Source organism: Cyprinus carpio, chromosome B24 (assembly GCF_018340385.1).
Source record: "Cyprinus carpio isolate SPL01 chromosome B24, ASM1834038v1, whole genome shotgun sequence".
In the NCBI taxonomy this organism is placed as follows: Eukaryota; Metazoa; Chordata; class Actinopteri; order Cypriniformes; family Cyprinidae; genus Cyprinus; species Cyprinus carpio.
In genome coordinates, this window is record NC_056620.1 from 8534063 (window position 1) to 8557184 (window position 23122).

General features: G+C 35.3%; 1 protein-coding gene across 1 annotated transcript in view; it reads left to right on the forward strand.

The window, feature by feature from the left end:
• Positions 1 to 23122, forward strand: part of myripb (myosin VIIA and Rab interacting protein b) — a 264368-nt gene that overhangs the window by 232245 nt on the left and 9001 nt on the right. Inside the window, 9 exon segments of the mRNA XM_042752063.1 lie at positions 2607 to 2687; positions 7818 to 7915; positions 8200 to 8280; positions 9584 to 9681; positions 9683 to 9738; positions 10048 to 10055; positions 13351 to 13540; positions 14016 to 14662; positions 15600 to 16670. Of these exon segments, the coding sequence (XP_042607997.1) occupies positions 2607 to 2687; positions 7818 to 7915; positions 8200 to 8280; positions 9584 to 9681; positions 9683 to 9738; positions 10048 to 10055; positions 13351 to 13540; positions 14016 to 14662; positions 15600 to 16670 (2330 nt within the window).

The following is a 23122-nucleotide window of genomic DNA, read 5'->3' on the forward strand; positions in this document are numbered from 1 at the left end:
TTTTAATTAATTAATATTGAAAGTGTCAGTATTGTAGGGACGATCCAATATCTTTTTTTTCCCCTCGTTTTATGGTGTGCATTACTTGTATAAGAACGTGTATGTGAAGAGGTGGAGTTGTAGGAAGATTTTCTGTCTGTCACACTTATTGATTCTGAGCAACACAAGCTGTGCCTGTCTCATAGAGATACATGGAGTGATGTTATGAGATGGAATTTAAAAAGAGACCAGGGGAGCCTGTGTGTGATGCCCTGCATTCATGATTGGAGTGTATAAATTAATCTGTCAGACAGTGTAATCCATATTCATCACCTCTTGGATATTACAGAATTAACATTGATGTTCTTCACGTCATAATAGTTCACTGCATCGTAACACAGCTTCATGTGATAAGGTTTCTGAACACTAAGATTCCAAACATTAAGATGCTAAAGAAACTGATGTGATCATGCAATTATTTTCTTCCACTATGCAAGCCTTTGTTTAAGTACAGTGTATAATTGACAGGTGAGTTGGTGTTGTTTTGCTGTTTTCTAAAATGCGTCAGGACAGATTAGCATATACACTCTACATTCTGCTTTTCTGAAGACCTCTATATGTGTATAATTTCATTACATTTATAAATAATAATACATTTTTAACCATTTACAATTATTTTACAGCAAATTATTTATTAGTGTTATAATTATTTTTTTTTTTAATTCACAAATCATTGTTAGATTTTGTACTGACAAATGATGTAACTAGAATTTTTTACACCAGCAAAAAATACATACATATAACTGGAAACCAGCTGAATATATTAAATATAATATGAGATAGATAATATTTTAGATTTATTTACAGTTTCATAATTTATTGGCACATTTTATTCATGCTTCCATCACATTTATCTGTACCAGCTAGATAATGTCACCAATTCATCAAACTATCATTATTGTTAACCCATGGTCTGGCAAATATTGAGATTGTTGGGAATGCATATTTGCCTGCCTCTGAAGTGTCTTTGAGGTGTAGGGACTCTAAAACTGTGTGTGAGTTCTTATAAATTAAAGAGTAATAAAGACTGAAAAGACTTTTCGGTGCACTGATACACTGGCAAATGCTTTGAATTGGCTCCATTTTTATGGTTTATGTGTTTGTTTGTGACTCAGTTCACATATTGTCCTATGGTCACAGTGTAAAACTGTGCCATTATCAGTTTGTCAGATGCACACTCACTGTTTCTAGATGTTTTCCTTTTTTCTTTCAGCCAAATGAAAGGCTGTTCTTAGAACTGATAGTCTGTGTGAGTGACTGTGCTGGTCTGTGTCAGTTCTTGTGTACACGTAAATGAACTGTCATTTCCTAAATGAACTCATTTGGATTCTTAGTTTCTAAATTGAAAGCTATTTCATATAGGCCTGCTGTGTGAGTGAGAGTCCCTAAGCTATGAGCCAGACTCAATTTGATCTGCTTTGCTGTGGATGCCAGGATCTGTTGCATAGTTATATGAATGTTTTGTAAGATTTTTTTTTACACATATGGTTTTTTGTTGTTGTTGTTGTTGTTTTTACATAAAACCAACCAATAAAAATAAATGGTTTTTATTTTATTTTATTTTATTTTACAAAGTATTTATTTAAAACTCCAAAACAGCCATTTCTGATCATTTACCATTTCATGTTGTTTTTATGATTATTTTATTTTTACACAATATAAAAAAAATAAAAACATATATATATATATATATATATATATATATATATATATATATATATATATATATAAACTTTCTAATGGTAATTACTCTCTAGTCATGCAGTAAATATGACAATCTGTGCATGAGTTGTAATGCTATCTGTCAATTGCTGTGCTCCGTCTCTGTGTGATTCATTACATATGACATCTGTGTTCTGTCTATGTATTTCATTGGCCTTGCATGGGGCGGTTACAGGCCAGACAGAATATGCAGTGGTCTCTTTCTCTATGCTGTTGTCATGGTGATATTGAGCTAGTGCTCTCTCAAAGTCAGCTGAAAAAAGAAAGTGAAAAGGTAACGGTCTGGTCAGGTAGACACAATGAAGTGTATGCCTACTTAACGGTATCGTCTCTCACTTGTTTCTCACAGCTAACATGGCCGTTTTGACCCTCAGCTAATCTGTGCCACACTGTGTTTAGTCACACAGACTAGAGGGTTCCTACATTATTTTATTTTATTTTATTTTATTTTATTTTATTTTATTTTATTTTATTTTATTTTATTTTATTTTATTTTATTTTATTTTATTTGACTGTATGTTTGCAGTTGAATATTTCACTGGGCCTTTAGAAGTCACCTTTATCTGACACAAGTTTCCTTGAGGATTCATATATTAAGTTTTATGTTTGTATTTTGTGCTCATTTAGCTTGATTAGCTTGTGTGTGTTTTGAGTATATTGCTAAATTTTATTCTTCACATTTCCAGTTTCTCTGAAAATTTCTCATCAGTTTTGTCAACCAAAATTACGTTAAGTTTAAGTTATAATTAAACATACAGTATAACCAGACATGTCCAGAAAAGAACAATTTTGTCTGGAATGTTTTGATTCCTTTTATTTATGTCTATCTCTCTTGTTTTCTTTAGAGGTGAGTGCTCCTGAAGGCAGTAATGATAATGGCAGTGTTTGTGATGGCAGTGACTCCACGCTCTACAGGCAGAGTGAAGGTAACATGAAAAATCAATATACTTCTGCTCTCTACACATGTATGTTCACATTTCAGACCCATAAAATAACTTTAAATCTGCCTGGTTCTCAAACCCACACCAACATAAAGCTTTCATTACCTTGATTTAGTTTTTGTTGGTTTTTAAGACCAATAAAATATATTTATTTTTCGATTAATTTAATTCAATATTCATTACCTTGATTTAGTCCTTAATCTCAGTATTCCTGAGTTAATACATCCAATTTAATTCAATTCAATTCAGGTTTATTTGTTAATGAGGATTTAAATTTCTACAATATATTTAGTAATAGCTTTTCAGTGGAGATCTCAAGTTGATGTCCATTATAGCAAAATTTTGTAGTTTTGTATGTTGTCTGAGGGTTGGCATCATCTGAGGTCCTCTGGGGGGCTGGCACCATCTCTTCTCAGATGTACGGTCATCTCAGGTGTTTGTAAGGGCTGGATCCAGACTGAAGTTTGTGTAATTCCTAGTTACCATGGGATACACAGATTCTGTGTACTGCTTTTTGGTCCAATAAGTCCAATCTCGGTCTTATTCAAATTTAATAGGAGAAAATTATTGGTCATCCAGTCTTTTACATTTTTAACACACTCTGTTAGCTTAGATAATTTAGATGTTTCATCTGGTCTTGTTGAAATATATAGTTGAGTATCATCAGCATAACAATGGAAACTAATCCCATATTTTCTAATAATATTACCAAAGGGCAACATGTATATTGAAAATAGCAGAGGGCCAAGGACAGATCCTTGTGGCACTCCATACATTACTGGACTTAATTGAGTTCATTCCCCATTTAAAAAAGACAAAGGTATTACTGATCGGAAAGGTAGGATCTAAACCATCTTAAAGCCTGCCCTTGAAAACCTGTATAGTTTTGTAATCAATCTTTGAGTATGTCATGATCTATAGTGTTGAACGCAGAACTAAGGTAAAGTAAAACTAGCAATGAGATGCAGCCTTGGTCTGACACAAGAAGCAAGTCATTTGTAATTTTAACAAGTGCAGTTTCTGTGCTATGGTGGGGCCTGAAACCCGACTGAAATTCTTCATAGATATCATTTTGTTTGCAGGAAGTAGCACAACTGAGCATACACTAGTTTTTTTTGTTTTTTTTTTAAAGACATAAACGGAAGATTTGAAATGGGTCTGTAATTTGCCAGTTCACTAGGATCTAGTTGTGGTTTCTTAATAAGAGGCTTAATAAGCGCCAGTTTAAATTGTTTTGGGATGTGACCTAGAGATAACAAGTTAATAATATTCAGAAGCAGTTCTTCTGCTACAGGTAACAACTCTTTCAGTAATTTAGTGGGTACAGGATCTAATAAACATGTTGTTGGTTTAGATGCAGTGATAAGTTTATTTAGCTCTTCCTGTTCTATAGTTGCAAAGCACTGCAGTTTTTCTTTGGGTGCAAGGAATGAAGCTGAATTACAAAACGCTGTGGATTCTACATTTTTAATAGTATTTCTGATGCTATCTATGTTATCAGTGATAAAATTGATTAGACTGACATCTGATTATTTGTTAATCTAGCCACTATGCTAAATAAAAACCTTGGATTGTTTTGGTTATCTTCTATGAGTTTGCGGATATGCTCAGACCTGGCAGTTTTTAGAGCCTGTCTATAGCTGTACATACTGTTTCCATGCAATTCTAAAAATTTCCAAGTTTGTTTTTCTAGTCATTTTGTCTAGTTTATGTGTATTTATGGGTACAGAGGGCAGTTGAGATAAATCAGGCAGTATATTTGTGAATCTATTTTTGGTGGTTGGAACAACAGTTCTACCCAGACGATAACATGGAGCAATATAATTAATATCAGTAATAGGCAGCATGCATGATACAAGGTAGTGGTCAGTAACATCACCACTTTGATGTACTAAATCTATGTAATTAAGATCAATTCCGTGCGATATAATTAAATCTAGTGTATGATAAAAATGATGAGCAGGTCTGGTTATGTTTTGCTTAACTCCAAAAGAGTTCATTAAGACTGTAAACACAAGTCCTAACGCATCATTTATATTATCAACATGAATGTTAAAATCTCTGACAATTAGTGCTTTATCAACATTAACCAATAGGTCTGAGATGAAATCTGCAAATTCTTTTAGGAAATCTTTATACAGCCATGACGGTCTGTATACAGTAGCCAGAGCAAGAGATAGGAGAGATTTCTTTAGCATATCTGACAGTGTAACATTAAGTAAAAGTATTTCAAATGAGTTAAACCTGTATCCTGTTTTCTGAGTAACATTGATAATATCAGTATATATTGTTGTAACACCGCCGCCATGACCAGTCTGACGGGGCTCATGCGTATAACAGTAGCTTGGTGGAGTAGCTTCATTTAAACCAATATAGTCATTTGGTTTGAGCAAGGTTTCAGTCAAGCAGAGTACATCAAAACTATTCTCTGTGATCATTACATTTATAATAACTGCTTTGGGTGCGAGTGAACTAATGTTTAGGAGCCAAAGCTTTAAAAATGTATTTTGTTAATTTATTTAGCATTTTTCCGGTTTAATCACTATCAGGTTTTTTTGATCCGGCATTAAATTTTTATTTTGACCTCACTATTCGGGGAACAGACACAGTCTTTAGATTAGACAACGCAAGTACTTTTATTGTTTAAGTGAGTAGAACAAAAGCCATCATAGCAGTTATTTGAGAATTGGCTTACTAGTCATATGGAGCGTAGCATCCTGGAGATGTTGTCCGACAGGAGTTCCGCACTGCTGGGGTTCAGGCCATCAGCACGAAAAAGACACAATGATCGTCGTTGATGTGCTGCGACGTGTTGCGTACTGTCTTGATCAGGCTCCTGAAGTCCCTCTTCTGAACCTCCATCTGCCACAGCTTGATATTGTTAACCCCTGAGTCCGGCACAACCTGGTCCTGCGCTCTCGTCATCCTTTAGGTATTCAGGTATCTGTGCAGAAACATCGAGAACGCTAGCGCCAGGGAAGCAGTAAGTGTACACTTTACCTTTAGCAAGGGTAGCACGGACATGCCGGACGATGGAGTCTCCGGCGATCACAGTGTGTTCCATCTCAAAGAGGGGAGTTCCGGGTGAAGATCTCGAAGACCGGAGGCGGCGGAGGGGGAGAGGTCCTCGCTCGGGGCTTGGCTCATGTCTTCCGCTGCTGGTGCACCCAGGGTCCATGATGTCCCTGCGCCAGAGTAAAGGAGGCCTGGGAAGATTGCGTCCTGGGGGCACAGGGCCTGTGCAGAGAAACACACAGAGTAGAGGTGGTGGGAGCATTAGAAGCACGCTGTATACTTGTGAGTGTCAGCCCGGGATGTTTCCAGCACAGCTCTCCGCTCTTTCAGCTGGGCCTGCTTCTCCATCAGGTCACGGATCTGCTTCTTCATGGCCTCCCACTCGAGATGCACCGAGTGCAGCCCAAATGCGTCCTCACCAGCACTCAAAGGTAGACACAAATCCGCCATTTAACAAGTAACAGTGAGTAAAATAATGCATTTTAAGCAATGTAAGTGATGCTAATGGGCTATAAGCTTGTAGCGGACTTGGCAAATCAAAATAAAACTACTGACAACAAGGTGCTCCAATTGTTTTTTTTTTGTTTGTTTTTTTTTTTTTTTGTAGAATACAATGGGGGATATATTTACACATTATAGAAATGAAAATGATGGTGTATAAAATTGATTTTAAGATTGAAAAAAAAAAAGAATTAACTTGATGGAGCTTCAACTCAAAACGTGGCAGCAACAAACAGGAAGTGACAATAGTCATATATTGAGAATTCCAATAAATTTGGCAATATATTGAGATTTTATTTATTTATTTATTTATTTATTTATTTATTTTAAAACAGCCATAAATAATAAAATTATTGTCAAAAATGGGCAATTGAGACTTGGTAAATTCTATATCTTATTTACCTGATAGGTGGATCATCACATTTACAATACTGTTCAAAAGTTTGGGGTCGGTAAGATTCTTTAATGGTTTTTTATAATATAGTCTCTTATGTTCACCAAGGCTGCTTTTATTTGATTAAAAATACAGTAAAAGCAGTAATATTATGAAATATTAAGATAAAAAATATATATATATATATATATATATATATATATATATATATATATATATATATATTTTTTTTTTTTTTTTTTTTTTTTTTTTTTTTTTTTTTTTTTTTTTTTTACATTTACATGCATTTGGCAGACACTTTTATCCAAAGCGACTTACAGTGCATTCAGGTTAACATTTTTTTACCTAACACGTGTTCCCTGGGAATCAAACCCACAACCTTTTGTGCTGCTAACGCAATGCTGTACCACTGAGCCACAGGAACACCAAAACAATTTATTTCTGTGATGGCAAGGCTTAATTTTCACCAGCCATTACTCAAGTCTTCAGTGTCACATGATCCTTCAGAAATCATTCTAATATTGCTGATTAAGAAACTGTATTATTGTTGTCAATGTTGAAATCAGTTTTGCAGATTAATATATTTTTTTTTTTTTGTATAATAATGATACATGTTTTATCCTTGCTGAATAAAGTATTATTTCTTTAAAAATAAAAAAATAAATGACTGACCCTAAACACGCGAACAATATAGTATAAGGTAATTGATCTCTATGAAACCCAAAAGCCTGTCTGTAACTGCTTAAAGCATCTGGATTCAGTCAGATTTACTGAATATAAACCGTTTGTGTGCCTTCCAATGTGTACAGAACTTGCATCAGGCCTTACAACAGAAGACTATATTTAAACGTTCCCTTTGATAACTCTAAACTTAAAACTCCTTCTCTACAGATACAGACACACAGGGAAATTTGGCAATATGTTCTGTTATACTGAGTTACCTGTTGGAATGAGGAACAAGGGCTCTTGACTATGAGTGTTGGTCAATTGCTGTAATCACTGCTGTACTTGAACAGTACATGTATTACTATGAAGATTAACACTCAACACACACAAACACAAAACACACACACACACACACACACACACACACACACACACACACACACACACACAGAGACAGACGACAAGTAGCTTTCACTGTGCATCTAGTTTTATATACATTAAAAAGATAAAGAGTTGTAACTGTGTATATGTGCATACAGGTCACAGCATGGCAGACACACTCACCGTTGCTCTACGTGTGGCAGAAGAGGCGATAGAGGAAGCCATTGCTAAAGCTGAGAGCTACAGAGACAGTCTGGTTAGAGACTCCTCTTTATATATCATCCATTCAACCATCAGTTCATCCTTCATCCATCCATTCAAGTATCCACTTATCCATCAGGCTTTCATGCTTACATGCATCTGTTCTTCTGAGCACACATACAAGGCTCCTGCATACAAATATCACTTTATTTTGCAGATTTTATATGCCGTTGACTCATGCATCTCTCAGTTTCAACCATTACTCATGTTTAATGAATATCTTACTGCAGTTGCACTTTTCTCTCTCATGGCCGCCTCTCTTTCTCTTTTATATGACAGGAAAAACAGAATGAGGCTCGCTATTTGCGTGACCACAAGGAAGAACTTATAGAGGAACTTGCCACAACAATTGTTCAAAAAGTAAGAGCTTTTCTGTTACAGAGAGAAATACATTGTAATGTATAGTAATTTTAATGAACTGTAACTGCATCCCAATTCACATAACTCTGCTTGATACTAAAAGATGGAGGGGGAATCTTTAAAAAAATTATGTTCAGGTCAAAATTCACCAATAATAATAATAATAATAATAATAACATATATACTTTTCAAATGTGTGAGGGTCAATAAGATTTCTATTTTATGTAATTAATACTTTATATTGCAAGGACACATTACACTGATCAAAAGTGACATCAAAGACATTATCAGTATAATGCTACAAAAGATTTCTACTTGCTTTTCTTTTCAGCGGTCTGTTCATCAAGGAAGCATGACAAATGTATCACAGTTTCCAAAAAAAAAAAAAATTCAACATTAAAGAAATGCAAATCAGAATATTCAAATGATTTCTCAAGGATCATATGAAACTGAAGACTGCAGTAATAAAAAATAAAAAAATCCAGCTTTTAAAATATATTATAATAGAGAACCTTTATTTTAAATTTCTTATAATATTTACAGTATTATTCTTTCTGCTATAAATTTTTATCAAATAAAGGTTTTGTAATCTCTTACTGACCCTAAACTTTTGAACGGTAGTACATGTAACCATGATTTATTAAGAATTTTAAAGAAAAAAGAAAATAAGGAGAAGAAACTTAGGGTTACATTCATTTTTACATAATACAGTGATGTTTTTATATATAGGCAAGACAAACATACTACCATGATTGCAGTTTATGTAATGTATACCATTGGTTTTACATTTCAGTAATGAGAATACGATCCAGCATTTTAAAACTGCAAAAAAAACATAATAGAATTAAAAATAGGCTTTATTTTCAGTAAGTAAAATACAATTTCCAATTTCTTTCTTATTATGGTGAAATATGTTCTGGTTATTTCCTTGACTGGAGATTCACTCATGTAATTCTGATGAGAATTATTTAGTGAGTGATTTGCTCATGAGTTCATACATTTCAATATCCTGTGGCAGTATAACTCAAATTCCTTGACACATCAACTTTATCTTGTCACAACCTCCACTGTAGCACAAAAAAAAAAATGATGAAAATTGGCCCAAAAGCTTTGATAATCCATCTGTAGACATTCTGCATGCTATTTTCAATGCACAGTGGTATGGTTTGAGACACACTTGTCATAATCTTGCATACTACACCATATAGTTTGGATATGAATTCCGTATATGGCAGTTGTGAATCAGGATGGAACTCTTACCCAGCTGTCTGTTTTTCTTCTTTTTCCATGTCTTTCTCTCTAGATCATTCAGAGGGGAAAACGGTCTGAGATTCAGGCTGAGTATGAGTTTGTATGGCCTCAGAGTAGTGAGCTTCCTTCCCCTACCTCAACACAAAACACACACAACGCAGCATTTACACTCCACCTCTCAGCACGGCGCAGTAGCACAGACTGACAGTACCAGCTCCTATCCACTGTGGGTAAGAGCATGTTAAAGCTACCTTAAAATGCACCTAAAATACAATATTTATGTGTTTTTCATTGCTTATTTGATATTCCTGACCTCATCTGTAACATACACAATTTCTTCTGCTGCAGCGTGCAAAAACAAGTGTTAAAAATAATGCTGGAATCTATGAAAAGCAATGGCTGTACTACAAGAGAGAAGATTACTAATAAAAGCTTATTTGTCAATAATCACACACATTTTAGTGATATTCAGTATAGCTGCAGTATAAAAAATTTCTAATGGAAAATCACAGTAAGTCAGTAAGGTATAAATGCAAGTCTCTAGCACCTCCTACTGGTGAAACTCATTTAATGCAACCTGCTTAGTTCCTACAGCTACAAACTTTTAATTATAACCAAATGCAAATTGTGCATAAAAGAACAGTTTGTGCAGAAAACTGTCAGACGTGTAAATTATAACATAATGATTATCACATAATTATTACAGGTAATTACTATTTTTTATTAACTCTATCTGTATGTACACTATTGTAAACTACTATAGGGTCATTCTGTCTCAAATCAACCAAATTTCAGAAACCTGAAATTCAGAGCTATATTACAGGGGGCTAAAAATGACTTCAGAAAGATGGCAACATCATAATGTTACTTTTACACAGAGATTGATAGGTCTATTAGTAAAATCTGTTGACTTTATTAATCGTTGCATTATGTGCCAGTGGTGGCAAGTATTAAAGATATCTTAATGCCCTATTAGATTTTGTGTCTTAACCAGCTTTTCTTTTGAAATCTTAATTTTTAAGGCTCTATATGGTTTGGTTCCAGAGATATTGGGATCTCAGTATGGCTCCTGGGGTAAATCGTTAAATTGTACACATTTTCACATTTTCACTTTTTTTTTTTTTTTTTTTTTTTTTTTTTTTTTTTGTCAAAAAACAAATGTGGGTCAATCTGCAAAAATATGATACTTCTTTTATTTTTAAAGAGGAATGTCTGAAGAACAAATAATGTTGAAACTAGTGATGTATCTCGTTTCCTTCTGTCAAAGCAACTGCGTTGAACATAACTGTCCAAGTGCCATAAATACTCTTTTTCCCAAGTTTGCCTGCCTATAACTCAAGAAGTATTAATGATATCGTAATATGATTTTACATTCTAGTTCTTAATAAACTTTTCTTTTGGAAAAATAATTTTCAAGGTCCTACATCATTCAGTCCCAAAGATAGGGGGTCTCAATGAGGCTTCATATTATTGAATATTACCCATTTTCAGCACTTTGAAAACCAAATGTTGGTCACTTTGTATACAGCTGATACTTATTAGGTAACAAGGTAACAACATGCTGTATGCTATAGATGATATACATGTATATAAATGTGTGCGTGTGTAAATATATGTTGAGACAAGAAAAGCAACATGCTAACTTCATGCTAATTATACTAGTTACATACTAATTGTGCTAGAAACATGATTAGCAACATGCTAACTGCATGCTACTCATGCTAACAACGTGCTAATTTTCTAATTTATCTACATTTTCAAAGTTCAAGCTTTTACAACTGCTTTAAACTTTCAGGCTAGGGTTTCTCAAGCCAACCTAAAGTCTGTCTTGGCAAACTTCATCTAGTTGTATTTAAAGCAGAATATCTGAAGAATTCGTCAGATTATGAATGACCAGGATTAATTGTTAACTCTAGGTAAAGTATGAATAGTGTGAAATCTGAAATATTATTATTTAGGATCCTGTTTACCTGGGGTTTAGAATTACCCGGTGTTAATTATTCCAAGTGTGAGAAATCTTTAATGTTTGAGCCTACTATCAGTGTTTCTGCCCAATATGCCCTTTAGCAGTAGATACTACTTAATCTGATGAAGCTTAATAAAAAAGAAAAAGAAATTCTAAAATTTAATCTAAATTTGGGTTTATTGATGTGAATGCAATGTGTGGCAAAAGCAGCTAATTTCCCTAGGAGGCTTGGGATTTGTTTCAAACATGTACAGAACTCTTGGCAGCTTAACTGATTCAAATATAGAATGTTATGAATAAACTACTGAAAGAAAGGTAATATGCCCCAGCTTGTCCATTTCAGTGAATTTTTAGCACTCTGCCAGGCATGTTTTTTAATATTGTTTTGATAGATGAAAACAAGGTACAATTCTAATTTCAACAGTATTTATTCTTCAGACATTGTTCTTTAAATTAAATGAGTATAGGCTGTATACAAAGTGACCAACATTTACTTTTTGACCACTGAAAATGGGTAATATTCAACCATCTGGAGCCTCATTTAGACCCCCCTATCTTTGGGACTGAATGATGTAAGGCCTTGAAAATGAAGATTCCAAAAGAAAAGTTTATTAAGAACTAGAATCTAAAATCATATTGCGATATCTTTAAGACTACTTGAGTTATAGGCAGGCAAACTTTGGAAAAAGAATATTCATGGCACTCTGACAGTTATGTTCAATGCAGTTGTTTTGACAGAAGGAAACAAGATACATTTCTAGTTTCAACATTATTTGTTCTTCAGACATTCCTCTTTAAAAGAAAAGTATCAAATTTTTGCAATCCAAATTTGTTTTTTTCACCACTAAATATGTGTACAATTTAACGATTTACTCCTAGAGCCATACTGAAATTCCAATATCACTGGAACTGTGACTTAATAATGAAGATATCAAAAGAAAAGTTTAAGACCCAAAATCTAAAAGGGCTTTAAGATATCTTTAATACTTGTTGAGTTACAGGCCTGCAAACTTTAGAGAAAAAAACTTGAGGAATGCGCTTTCCCCATTTTTGAATGGTCACCATTGGCACATAATGCAACAAATGATTGCTAAAGTCAACAGATTCTAGTAATAGACCTATCAATCTCTGTGTAAAAACAACATTATGATGTTGCCATCTTTCTGAAGTCATTTTTAGCCCCCTGTAATTTGGCTCTGAATCTCAGGTGAAAATTGCCATTTTGACCCTCCTCTTTAAAAAAAAGTGGATTACTCAGTAAATATTTATCCATGACATTTAATATTTTGGCTTTCATCACTTAACATCTTTATCTTTCTTCAGAAAAAAAAAATATATATATTAGCAAAATAAAAAATTTGAGCCAGGGACCTCTGTTTGAGTTGAAATGGAAAGACCCTATAATTAACCATCTGCCTACACAAAGACATTGACTGAATTGTTTGTAAATGAGATACCTGTATATTTCCATGTATATTATTTATAAAAAATTACAGTAAAAACAGTAAGAAACAACAATGTCTATTATTATCAAAGTTGAAAACATTTGTGCTGCTTAATATTTTTGTGTAAACCATGATATATTGTTTGACAAATAGAAAGTTCAAAAGAACAACATTTTTTGAAATATCAAAAAATAAGTAAATAAATAAATAAAGTAACATTATAAATGTCTATATCAAATGTCAATTTATTGCATCCTTGCTAAATAAAATAACTGATTTTATTTTTCTTACAATAATGTATGTAGTAATAATATATAATAATTTTTTATTATTTGAATTATTGGTTCACAATTTCGATCATTTTAAATGACTAATGTTGTACATGTTGGTTGGTGGATATGTGTTTAGAAGTCAAGATCAGCATTCTCTTTGACAAGTGACGATTCTCCAGAGAAGGGCCCTAAGGTGGGCATGGCCCCAGGGGTCCCGGACAGCACTGAACTAGAGACAGATTTCCAGAACTACTCTTCACTCAGGAGGGAGTCCAGAGCATCATCACTTCCTGGGTGGAAGAGTGTTGACCGCCTGGACAACTCTAGTAAGAATACACATACATACACACACACACATACACATACACTCACACAGTATTCATCATTAGAACAAAACGTACATATAGAACATTAATATACTGGGTGTGCCACACACATCCAGAAAATCACACATCATGGAAGGGGTCTTTGATCGCCCCCTGGTGGCTGGCTGCAGTACAGGTCATAAACCCCGCCCTCTCCATGTAAACGAATGGGACTTAAGTCAAAATAATAAAAAATAAACAAATTACACGTCAGTCAAACATAATTGCAAAAATAATTTCACATCTGGTTGGTATTTAAAAAATACATATCTATAACTACTAATCAACTCGAAAATGACACCTAGAAATTGATTCCCACATAGAAAATTGGCTTTTTCTCATTTTGTGATTGTATATGCAGTATGTGGTACACACACACACACACACACACATCTTCTATATTTGTCTGTCCAGGTGTCTGTATCTCTCTCCACAGGTGCGTCTTCAGTCCTGCAATCCCCTGATGGTAACTGGATCGCCCTGCAGAGCTCCCAGCATTCCCGACCTAGTCTGCTGACCAAGCGCAAGAGTCTTGTTTTCAGCGTGCTGGAGAAAGAATCAGGCGTTGTGTCCGCGTATGACGAGATGGGCTCTGATTCAGATCCAGAGGACCAGGGGGGCTGGGGGGCTGCCCTGTTACAGTTTCGCAGACGTCTCTCCGATGAAACGTACTATACTGACTCTCAACACGACCCTGAATGGACATACACCCAACACCCACCCATTACCTCACCTTCCTCAGGTCAGTATACCAACACTGAGACTCTGAACTCAGACTCGGAGACGTCTCCCGCCGCGTCCACTCGAGCTCGCAGACCAGCCCATGGTATGACACAGAAGAAGAAAGGGCCGTCTGAAACACACCTGTATCCACCCTACAGACATCCCACAAACAGTGCCACTTCGCCTCTACTGAGGCCAGATCTGCTGGATGTGAACTTTAACCCCCATCTGGGAGGGGACAGTAGTGACGGGGAGGAGCATAGCGAGCAAGTCAAAAGATTACGGAGGCGCAGAAAGAGCAAACGCGAGACATCAGAGCACAGCCGAGCACATAATGCGCTTTACAGTGATGCCACAGCGGTGAGAAGAACTACAGCCTTCTGGTTGATCAAAATAATCATAATGAGATTATTATTTTGGCACATATAGTGGTTGAGATTTGGACTATGGTATGATAAAGATTTGACATCTCATTTTGCTGCTGCTTGCATATCAAGGCTCAACATAGCAGTGAACTAGCAGTGAATACCTTAATTTTAAGATTTTTTAACCCCAATTAATGTGATTATTTTATTATTATGTAGCCTAGATTATTATTATCAACTTTAAATATTACAATGTTATTATACAATAGTAATATATTTCTTGCTGTAATTTTATTTTATTTATTTGTGTGTGTGTGTGTGTGTGTGTGTGTGTGTGTGTGTGTGTGTGTGTGTGTGTGTGTGTGTGTGTTTTAAGGCATTACATTTAAATTATTGAGCTTTCCTGTTAGTGGAAAATATTTAATACACTTCTTCCACCTGAAGAAATGCCGTCATCTCCTCCTCTGTTTAAAAATGTTACTTATTTGCAGATTTTTTTTCCCATGGTAAATGTACATTTCTATACAATACCAATTGTATTCTTTAAAAACAACCCAAATGCTGCTTTTTTAGTATATTGACTGTAAGGTAAATGGTTGTTATTCATTATTTGTCATTATTTTAGATACTAAATAGAAAATGACAATTTTGGCATAGTAGCAGCAACAGAGACAGAAAATCATTGAAAACAAAAAGTAAGAGAACTTATTTAGAATTACTTTTTGAATTTGGATGTGGTTTACTCCAGTAGGTGGCAGTGCAGGATAGCGTTGTGCTTTTATTGGCATACAATGCGTTGATATCTTTTTACTCCTTTATGTTGGCCATAAAGTCTTTATTTATTTATTTTTTTCTCATCAATAATATTTGTCTCTCTCTCTCTCTCTCTTTTTTTTTATAATGTCCCTTTGTTTAATATATTACATTAACAGGAGAACAGTGCCGTACTCCTCAACGCCATGATGATGCGCCGGCAACAGAGCCAGGAGAGCCCAGTCCCTCTGAATTACCAGACTCCAGACACTGTGACCCCTCCTGACCTTTTGACCTCTGATGCCATGACCCCTGAACCTGACTATCAGAACACAGTGGCTCACAACTCTAGTGCCGCTAGCCCACCAATGCTGAGCCAATCGGGGGCCAGCATGCTAGAGTTAAGCATTCAGGGCCCTTTGCTCAGGGGCTCCTCTGTCAATGGAACCCTGGAGCAGGAACTGAAATCCAGACTCTGTGAGCTGGTTGGCCAAGTCAACGAGAGGGATGTGATGTTATCTGATTTTGAGCCAATCAGGGAAGTGGGTGACAAGCAAGAGGACCAATTAAGGGAGAAAGAAAGTGAGAAACTGAGACCAAAGGAGAGACGTGAGAGCAAACGAGACAAGAGGGAAGGAAAGTCAAAAGACACTGGGAATCCGGGTGAAAGACAAACAGTTAGAGAGATGGACACAAGTGGTGCAGTAAGACAGATAAATATAGAGAGAGAAATGAAGAGAGATAGAGAGCAACAGAAAGAAACTGAAAGACAAGTAGAGCGAGAGAGAGAGAGTCAAAGAGAGCTAGAGAAACAAATCGAGAGGGATAGAGAAAGACAACAAAAGATTGAGATCCAGGTTGAAAGGAAACAGGATAGACAGAGAGAAATGGAAATACAGCTGAAACAAGAGCAAGAGAGACAATCAGAGATTGAGCGAGAGATAGAAAAGAAAAGGAAAAGCATACGCATGGAAAAAGAGAAATTAGAGTCTATAGTGAGTATGGAATCCAAGGAGGAAGAAAAACAGGAATCTTCAGGTAGAATGTTGGAGCGAAATAAGAGTTTGAAGGAAGACTATGAAACAGAGAAGCCCAATGAGGAAAAGGTGAAGAGAATATCGCCACAAAAAAGCCATTCAGAGACAGGGTCAGAAAAACAAGAACAACCTGAGACAAAGACAACAAGGTCTTCAACCACGTCTCCAGACAGTGCCCACTGTGGTATGGAGGAGCCTATGTCTCCATCAGAGGTAAGCACTGGTTCAGGCCTGTTCCACTAAAAGTTCCTACTTCACCTAGACTTTGTTTTAAACTCTAGTGAACTGCCTAACCAGACTCCAAAACAGTTATTTAGCTAAAGCTGTAAACATATTGACAGTTTGAACAACCTGATTCTTTTCATACTGTTTCTGCACCATGGCTACAATCTGATTTTTTAGTTAGTTGTCTTAGTAAGAATGTAATTTTAACACATTTTAGAGATGCTACAGTGTGTAACATTGTTGCATAAGTTATGTTTCAAGCCTTAAAAAGCCTTTAATGCATTGTGAGAAGCTCATTAAATGTTTGGTGCAGTTTAGGGAATATTCTTTGACACATAAATACATAGATGCTTCATTGGGTGCTTTGGCCCGTTTTTGTATTTTTTATTTTATTTTATTAGTAGTAGTAGTAGTAGTAGTATTTATTTATTTATTTATTTATTTTTTATTGTGGAAATGACTCATACTAGTAATTGACCATCGGTAAAAAAAAAATAAAATAAATAAATAATAGATCTGGCAAATACAAATCAAATAGTAAGGTATTGTCAGTCAGTCTGCTTTCTATATTTTTATAGCAATGTAAGGATCCAGATATACTGTATTGCATGACAGACCATTACAAAAACAGTTATAAGATATGTCTTTATTGATTTCAGATGTGAAATTAAGGTGTTAAAGCATAAAAAGTAACAATAAGGTTTGTGGAGCAGATCTGTATCTGTATCACTGTAGGAATCTTAAAATTATTTTATCTGAAGCTGTATTCCAATTGAGAGGTTGCATGAAGCATCTGGCCAATTCAAATGCCTTGAAATGCAGCCTTTGTTTCCCAGGCCATGGAGCATATAACTGATGGAACATTCACAGCCCAGACTATCCTAAACTATCCTATTGTCACAAAACACTTGAAATTGGTTTAAATTTTGACATCTAAGATGTGAATTTATAGTTTATATATTTTATCATATACATAAATTAACCAAGGTGAACATATTTAGATAGGTTGTGAACCCTTTTGTTTTCAGACAAATGGCTATCTGAGACAATCTATCTTTTAAAGGGGTCATATGATGCAATTTCAATTTTTCCTTTCTCTTTGGAGTGTTACAAGCTCTTGGTGCATAAAGAAGATCTGTAAAGTTGCAGACTTGAAGACTAAAGTCTTAAATCCGAAGAGATATTCTTTATAAAAGTCAACCACGTCCTCCTAAAATGGCACATTCTAACATGCCCCCACATCTCTACGTCACGATGTGGGAATATTTGCACAACACCGCCCAAATGTTTACGAAAAGAAAGAAGGCGTAAATTTTATTCTCTCTGTTGCCGCCGGTGCCATATTGTGGAGACGCTGTGTGTTTCATTGTGAAAGTGAAGCTACATTGTTTGGCCTTCCAAAAGAGGACACAACTAGAAATCGGTGGTTAAGTTGTATTTACAACACTGTTCCGGAACAGTTCAATCCAAATATTCAGATGTGTGCAGCGCATTTTATGGAGGATGAGGACTGTTTCCTAAACCAGTAGCCTACAATGCGTCTGTGGCACAAAAGGCTGTTTCTATAAAGTGGGGCAGTTCCAACTTTGCAAGGACAGTCTGGCGATTCTGACTCACAGCCTGTAAGTATGTTATTAATATTTAAAGAATTTGCCACTGACTATTCAAACTTGAGTTTTGAGCAGTTGTAGAGTAGCGCTTGTTGTTTGTCATTTCTCCGATCACAAATGCAGACATGGTTTTATGTTTACGCAGCGCGATACACAACACATAAAAAGACAGTTTAATTCATTATAATCTGTAATTACAACCTGTCCTCCAACTAATACGCTCGTATAGGTCGTTTGTCCAAATCCCTGAAATACGACCCATCAGAGCGTATACTACAATTGCGCCCCTATCGGCAAAAGGTCGTTTTCATATTAATGTTTTGTACTCTTTTATTTGCACTGTGATTTGCGTTTCGTCTAGCTCAGTTGGTAGATTATTGCGTTATACCTTGATATGCAATCATGCTATCATGGGTTCGATCCCAGAGAACGGACGTGCACGTAAAATGTATATGCTCAATAAATCATAATTTAGCATGATTTCTGTGAGGGTTAGGTTTAGGGGGTGGGGTTAGGTGTGGTCATTTGAACGAATAAGCCACCTAGTAAAATATGTATGAATTACTGTGAGATCGGTGTAAAAATATGTATGAATTACTGTGAGATCGGTGTAAATAAACGTGCGTTTTGATTGGTAATGACGTTATACGTCATTTCATGATGACAGACGCAACGCGATACTGTCATTATTTTTACGCCCGCTAGAGGCCGCTTAACTTTAAAACGTAAATATAGGTCGTAATAAAGTGCTTGCACAAACGACCTATATGGTAGTTTTTTGTTGGAGGACAGGCTCTGTAATTATATCCCCACTGGATGTAACAAATTGCTCATTTGTAATGGGTTTTATTGGTTTTGTCTCATTGTGCTGGGAGACGGCATCACAGTATTGTAAGGGCCTTACATTTCCGTCACACACTTGAGGTATTCTGCCAATCACAACACACTTGATAGCTGGCCAATCGGCATATACCTCGCTTTTTTAGAACAATGAGCTTTGTAAAAATCGACACGTTACAGAAAGGTGGGGCATAGAGGAGCAATAATAATGTACATTATGTGGAAAATAATGTGTTTATTGAACCTTAAACCGCATAAACACATTGCATTATACCAAATACACAAAATAATGTTCTTTTTAGCAATGTCATATATGACCCCTTTAAAAAAGTACAAACATTACTAGCATGTGACATGTAACATGTACAAAGCCAGAGCCTTTTAAGTTTGCATCTTTGAAAGGATGCAGCCTCTGAAATGAGACACAGCTTGTAACCAGAAAAAAGGCTGATCTTAAACTGGAAGTACTTCAAATTACATGGGAAGCCAATTTTAAATGCAGTTCTGTTCCCTTCAAAGTTTTAATTTAACAAATAACCCTTTTGTAACACATTCATTTTTTTTTTTTTTACATATATAATAACATTTCTTATTTTTGTTAAATTAAACCATAAAATAAAAAAAGTTTTTCCTTTTATTTAGCATTTAGTTTTAAAATGTTAAATAAAAGGAAAAGTTAATTTTTTATATTCTTTATTTTGTTTATTTTTTCAGAGGAACTATGTGTAAAGAGTTAGGTCAGAACAATTATCCACATCTAGAAATAAAATGACTTTATTAAAATAGTTAATTAGAGAACATGGAAGTTGAAAGAAAATACTCAGTGGTTGACATTTGCTAAATCTAGTTTTATGGTAACTTAAATGCAAATCAATAAATTACAAAGAATAAATTACGGACCAGCTCCGGGAGAGAATGAGATAGAGAAACATGTAGAAACATGCACATCGTACCTGGTTTAAAACAGAAACTAAATAGAAATATCAAATATTTTAGCCATTGTGCTTTTAGCTATTTAATATGTACTTTTAGCCATTGTACCCTACCATTTAAACATACTGTAAAATTGTACAAATGTATGGTTTCATTAAAACAGGGTATCATTTGATGCAATCAGTGGATTGTGGTACAGGCAATGTATATTTGTAAGAGCATATAGGCGGTTCACTGCGGTTTAGAATAGAGTCCCAGTTCACTCTCTGATGTGAATGCCAGCTTGGCATTGCCAAGTGATATTATGCACGCAACTTTCCTTTATCCAGTTTAAAAAATAAACTGCCCTCAGATGTTAAGCTGAGACTTAATGTCATTACAAAAGTAGGATGAGTTTGTAGATCAATATCCATCGTTGATCCTAAATCAATATTCCTGTCAACCAATTTCAGCCCTACACCTAAATCCAGAGGCTAGTGATTGGTTGAATGTGGTTCCAGGAATATCAAAGGATGCTGATGTCCTACTTGTGTAGATTATGTGGTGTCTTATACAAGAAGATGCCTGCTCCTCTAGATCCTTCTGGCACTCTTTCAAACCCTCAAACTTACATTTATTTTACTGATCGAACTCATAATGAAGATCTTTGCTCTCATTGGTTATGGGAAGCCATGATCAAGCACACACAGAAAGCACGTCTGATGAAATACCCAATCCTGTGTTGCCACTTCAGATTTTTATTGTGCATGAGGCAATGTGTGACGCATGAACCAGTCTTCAGAAATGAATATAGAACCTCTCTAGATGTTGTGAGAACATCTATAGGATGCCGACAAGGGAATGCACACAATAATAGCAGCACTGTCTTCCTGTATGGATCCTCTTCACCTTGCATTTGGTCCTGTCTTTTCATTTCCAGCTGGCTTCTTGTCCATTATATTAAAGGAGTAGTTAAACAAAAAATGACAATTATTTCATCATAAACTGACCCTTGTGTCTTTCCAAACCAATATGATTACATACACAATACACGAACACACAGTGTACACACACAAAAAGAAAGAAACTTTGGAGACTGTTATCAATGCTCTTTATGACTCTCTTAAAAATGTGGTTCCATTAAGAGGAAAAAGTTTATTTTAAGAAGTTTGCTGAAAGTGGTTCTTTGCAACTAAAACCCCTTTTGGAACTTTAATTAAAAATGACTAATTATGGTCCTTGAGTTCAGCTCACTGATTTAATGATCCAGCTTACGGAAAGGGAGAATTATCAGTGAATAATTAACATTTTAAATAACATATGACTTTGAATATAGTGCATAAAGGCGCATTGTCCACTTTTGTGAAACAGTTGTGGTGCATTTGCATCCTTTTGGAAGTGCAGAACAGCAACCAGTACTATCCTCAGGACTTCTAAAGTGCTCCATAAAAAAAGAATGAAAGTTAGGTTTGGAATGGCATGGGGATGAGTAAATGATGTCAGAATTTTCATTTTGGGGTGAACTATACCTTTAATGGTTTGTCTTTCATTTCTTGTATCTTTCTTTCCACTACCTTTTCTTTATGTTTCTATCTTTTTCTCTCATTTGTCTCTCTGTCCGATCTCTCTATTTGTGTCTGTTTCTCTCTTTCTTTCCACCCCTTCCTGTTGGTTCAGGAGGGTCTGGGTGATCGTGCCCTACAGCAGAGGCTTCAGTTACTCTCCTCTCTCTTACACCAGGTGAGATACATCTTGATGAGAAGATGCAGTAGAGATGCTGGAGAGATGCCTCCTGAATCAAACGTAGTCCTTTCATACTCTGGTTTGTTAGAGTCAGATACATGCAGTGGGGGGGATCTTCCTTTAGATTTCTCTTACTGGTGGTGATATTGAGAGCAGAACATGATGTTGTTTAAAATAACTGTTTTCCATTTTAATATATTTTAAAATGTAATTTATTCCTGTGATTCGAGCAGCCATTACTCCAATTTTCTAGTGTGACATGATCCTTCAGAAATCATGCTAATATGCTAATTAGCTAAAAAAAAACATTTATTCTTGTTATCGCTGTTAAAGGGATACTCCACCCCAAAATGAAAATTTTGTCATTAATCGCTTACCCCCATGTCGTTCCAAACCCGTAAAAGCTCCATTTGTCTTCAGAACACAACTTAAGATATTTTGGATGAAAGTCGTCATCAGAATACTCCATCTGCCATCAGATGTGCAATCTGGGTTATATGAATAGAAAAATAACGACTTTATTCAATAATTCCTTTGTCAACGGTCTCCTCTGTGTCTATCCATATCACCCTATGCTGTGTATGCTCTTCTAAATACATGTAGAAACAGCGCATCCTTGATGGCAGATGGAGTATTCTGATGACAACTTTCATACATTTTATGGACCTTGACACTGTTATTTATTTGGCAGTCTGTGGGACAATCTCAAGCCTCCAGCTTTTCATCCAAAATATCTTAAATTGTGTTCCCGAAGATGAACTGAGCTTTTACTGGTTTGGAACGACATGGGGGTAAGTGATTAATGACAAAATTTTCATTTTGGGGTGGAGTATCCCTTTAAAATCAGTTGTGCTGCATTATACTTTTTCAGAATTATTTGATGAATGTAGAGTTTGAACAAACAGCATTTATTTCAAATTATTTGTAACATTGTACTTGTCTGTCATCTTGATCATCATCATTTGATCATCATTTGTTACTGACCCCAAACTTGAACAATATCATATTTGTTTGCAAACCTGTTACGTGCATATGGGACATGTATAAATATGATGTAGAACCTTGAATCATATGATAGTCCAAAAATTAATTTATAGGTAAAGTTTGTAATAAAATAAAACATGGTAGAATGGGTCACAATAATGCTGATTTAATTCAAATTAAGATGTCACTCAGTAGGGGCTGGATGACATGTTGGCTTGTTGTTGGTAAATGTATATAATGGTTATTGTTTTACATTAACTTTGGCAGATAGATTGAACATATTAAAATAAGTGAAATATGTTTATATTGAATATTAAATAAGTGAAATTATTTAAATAGAATTTAAAATAT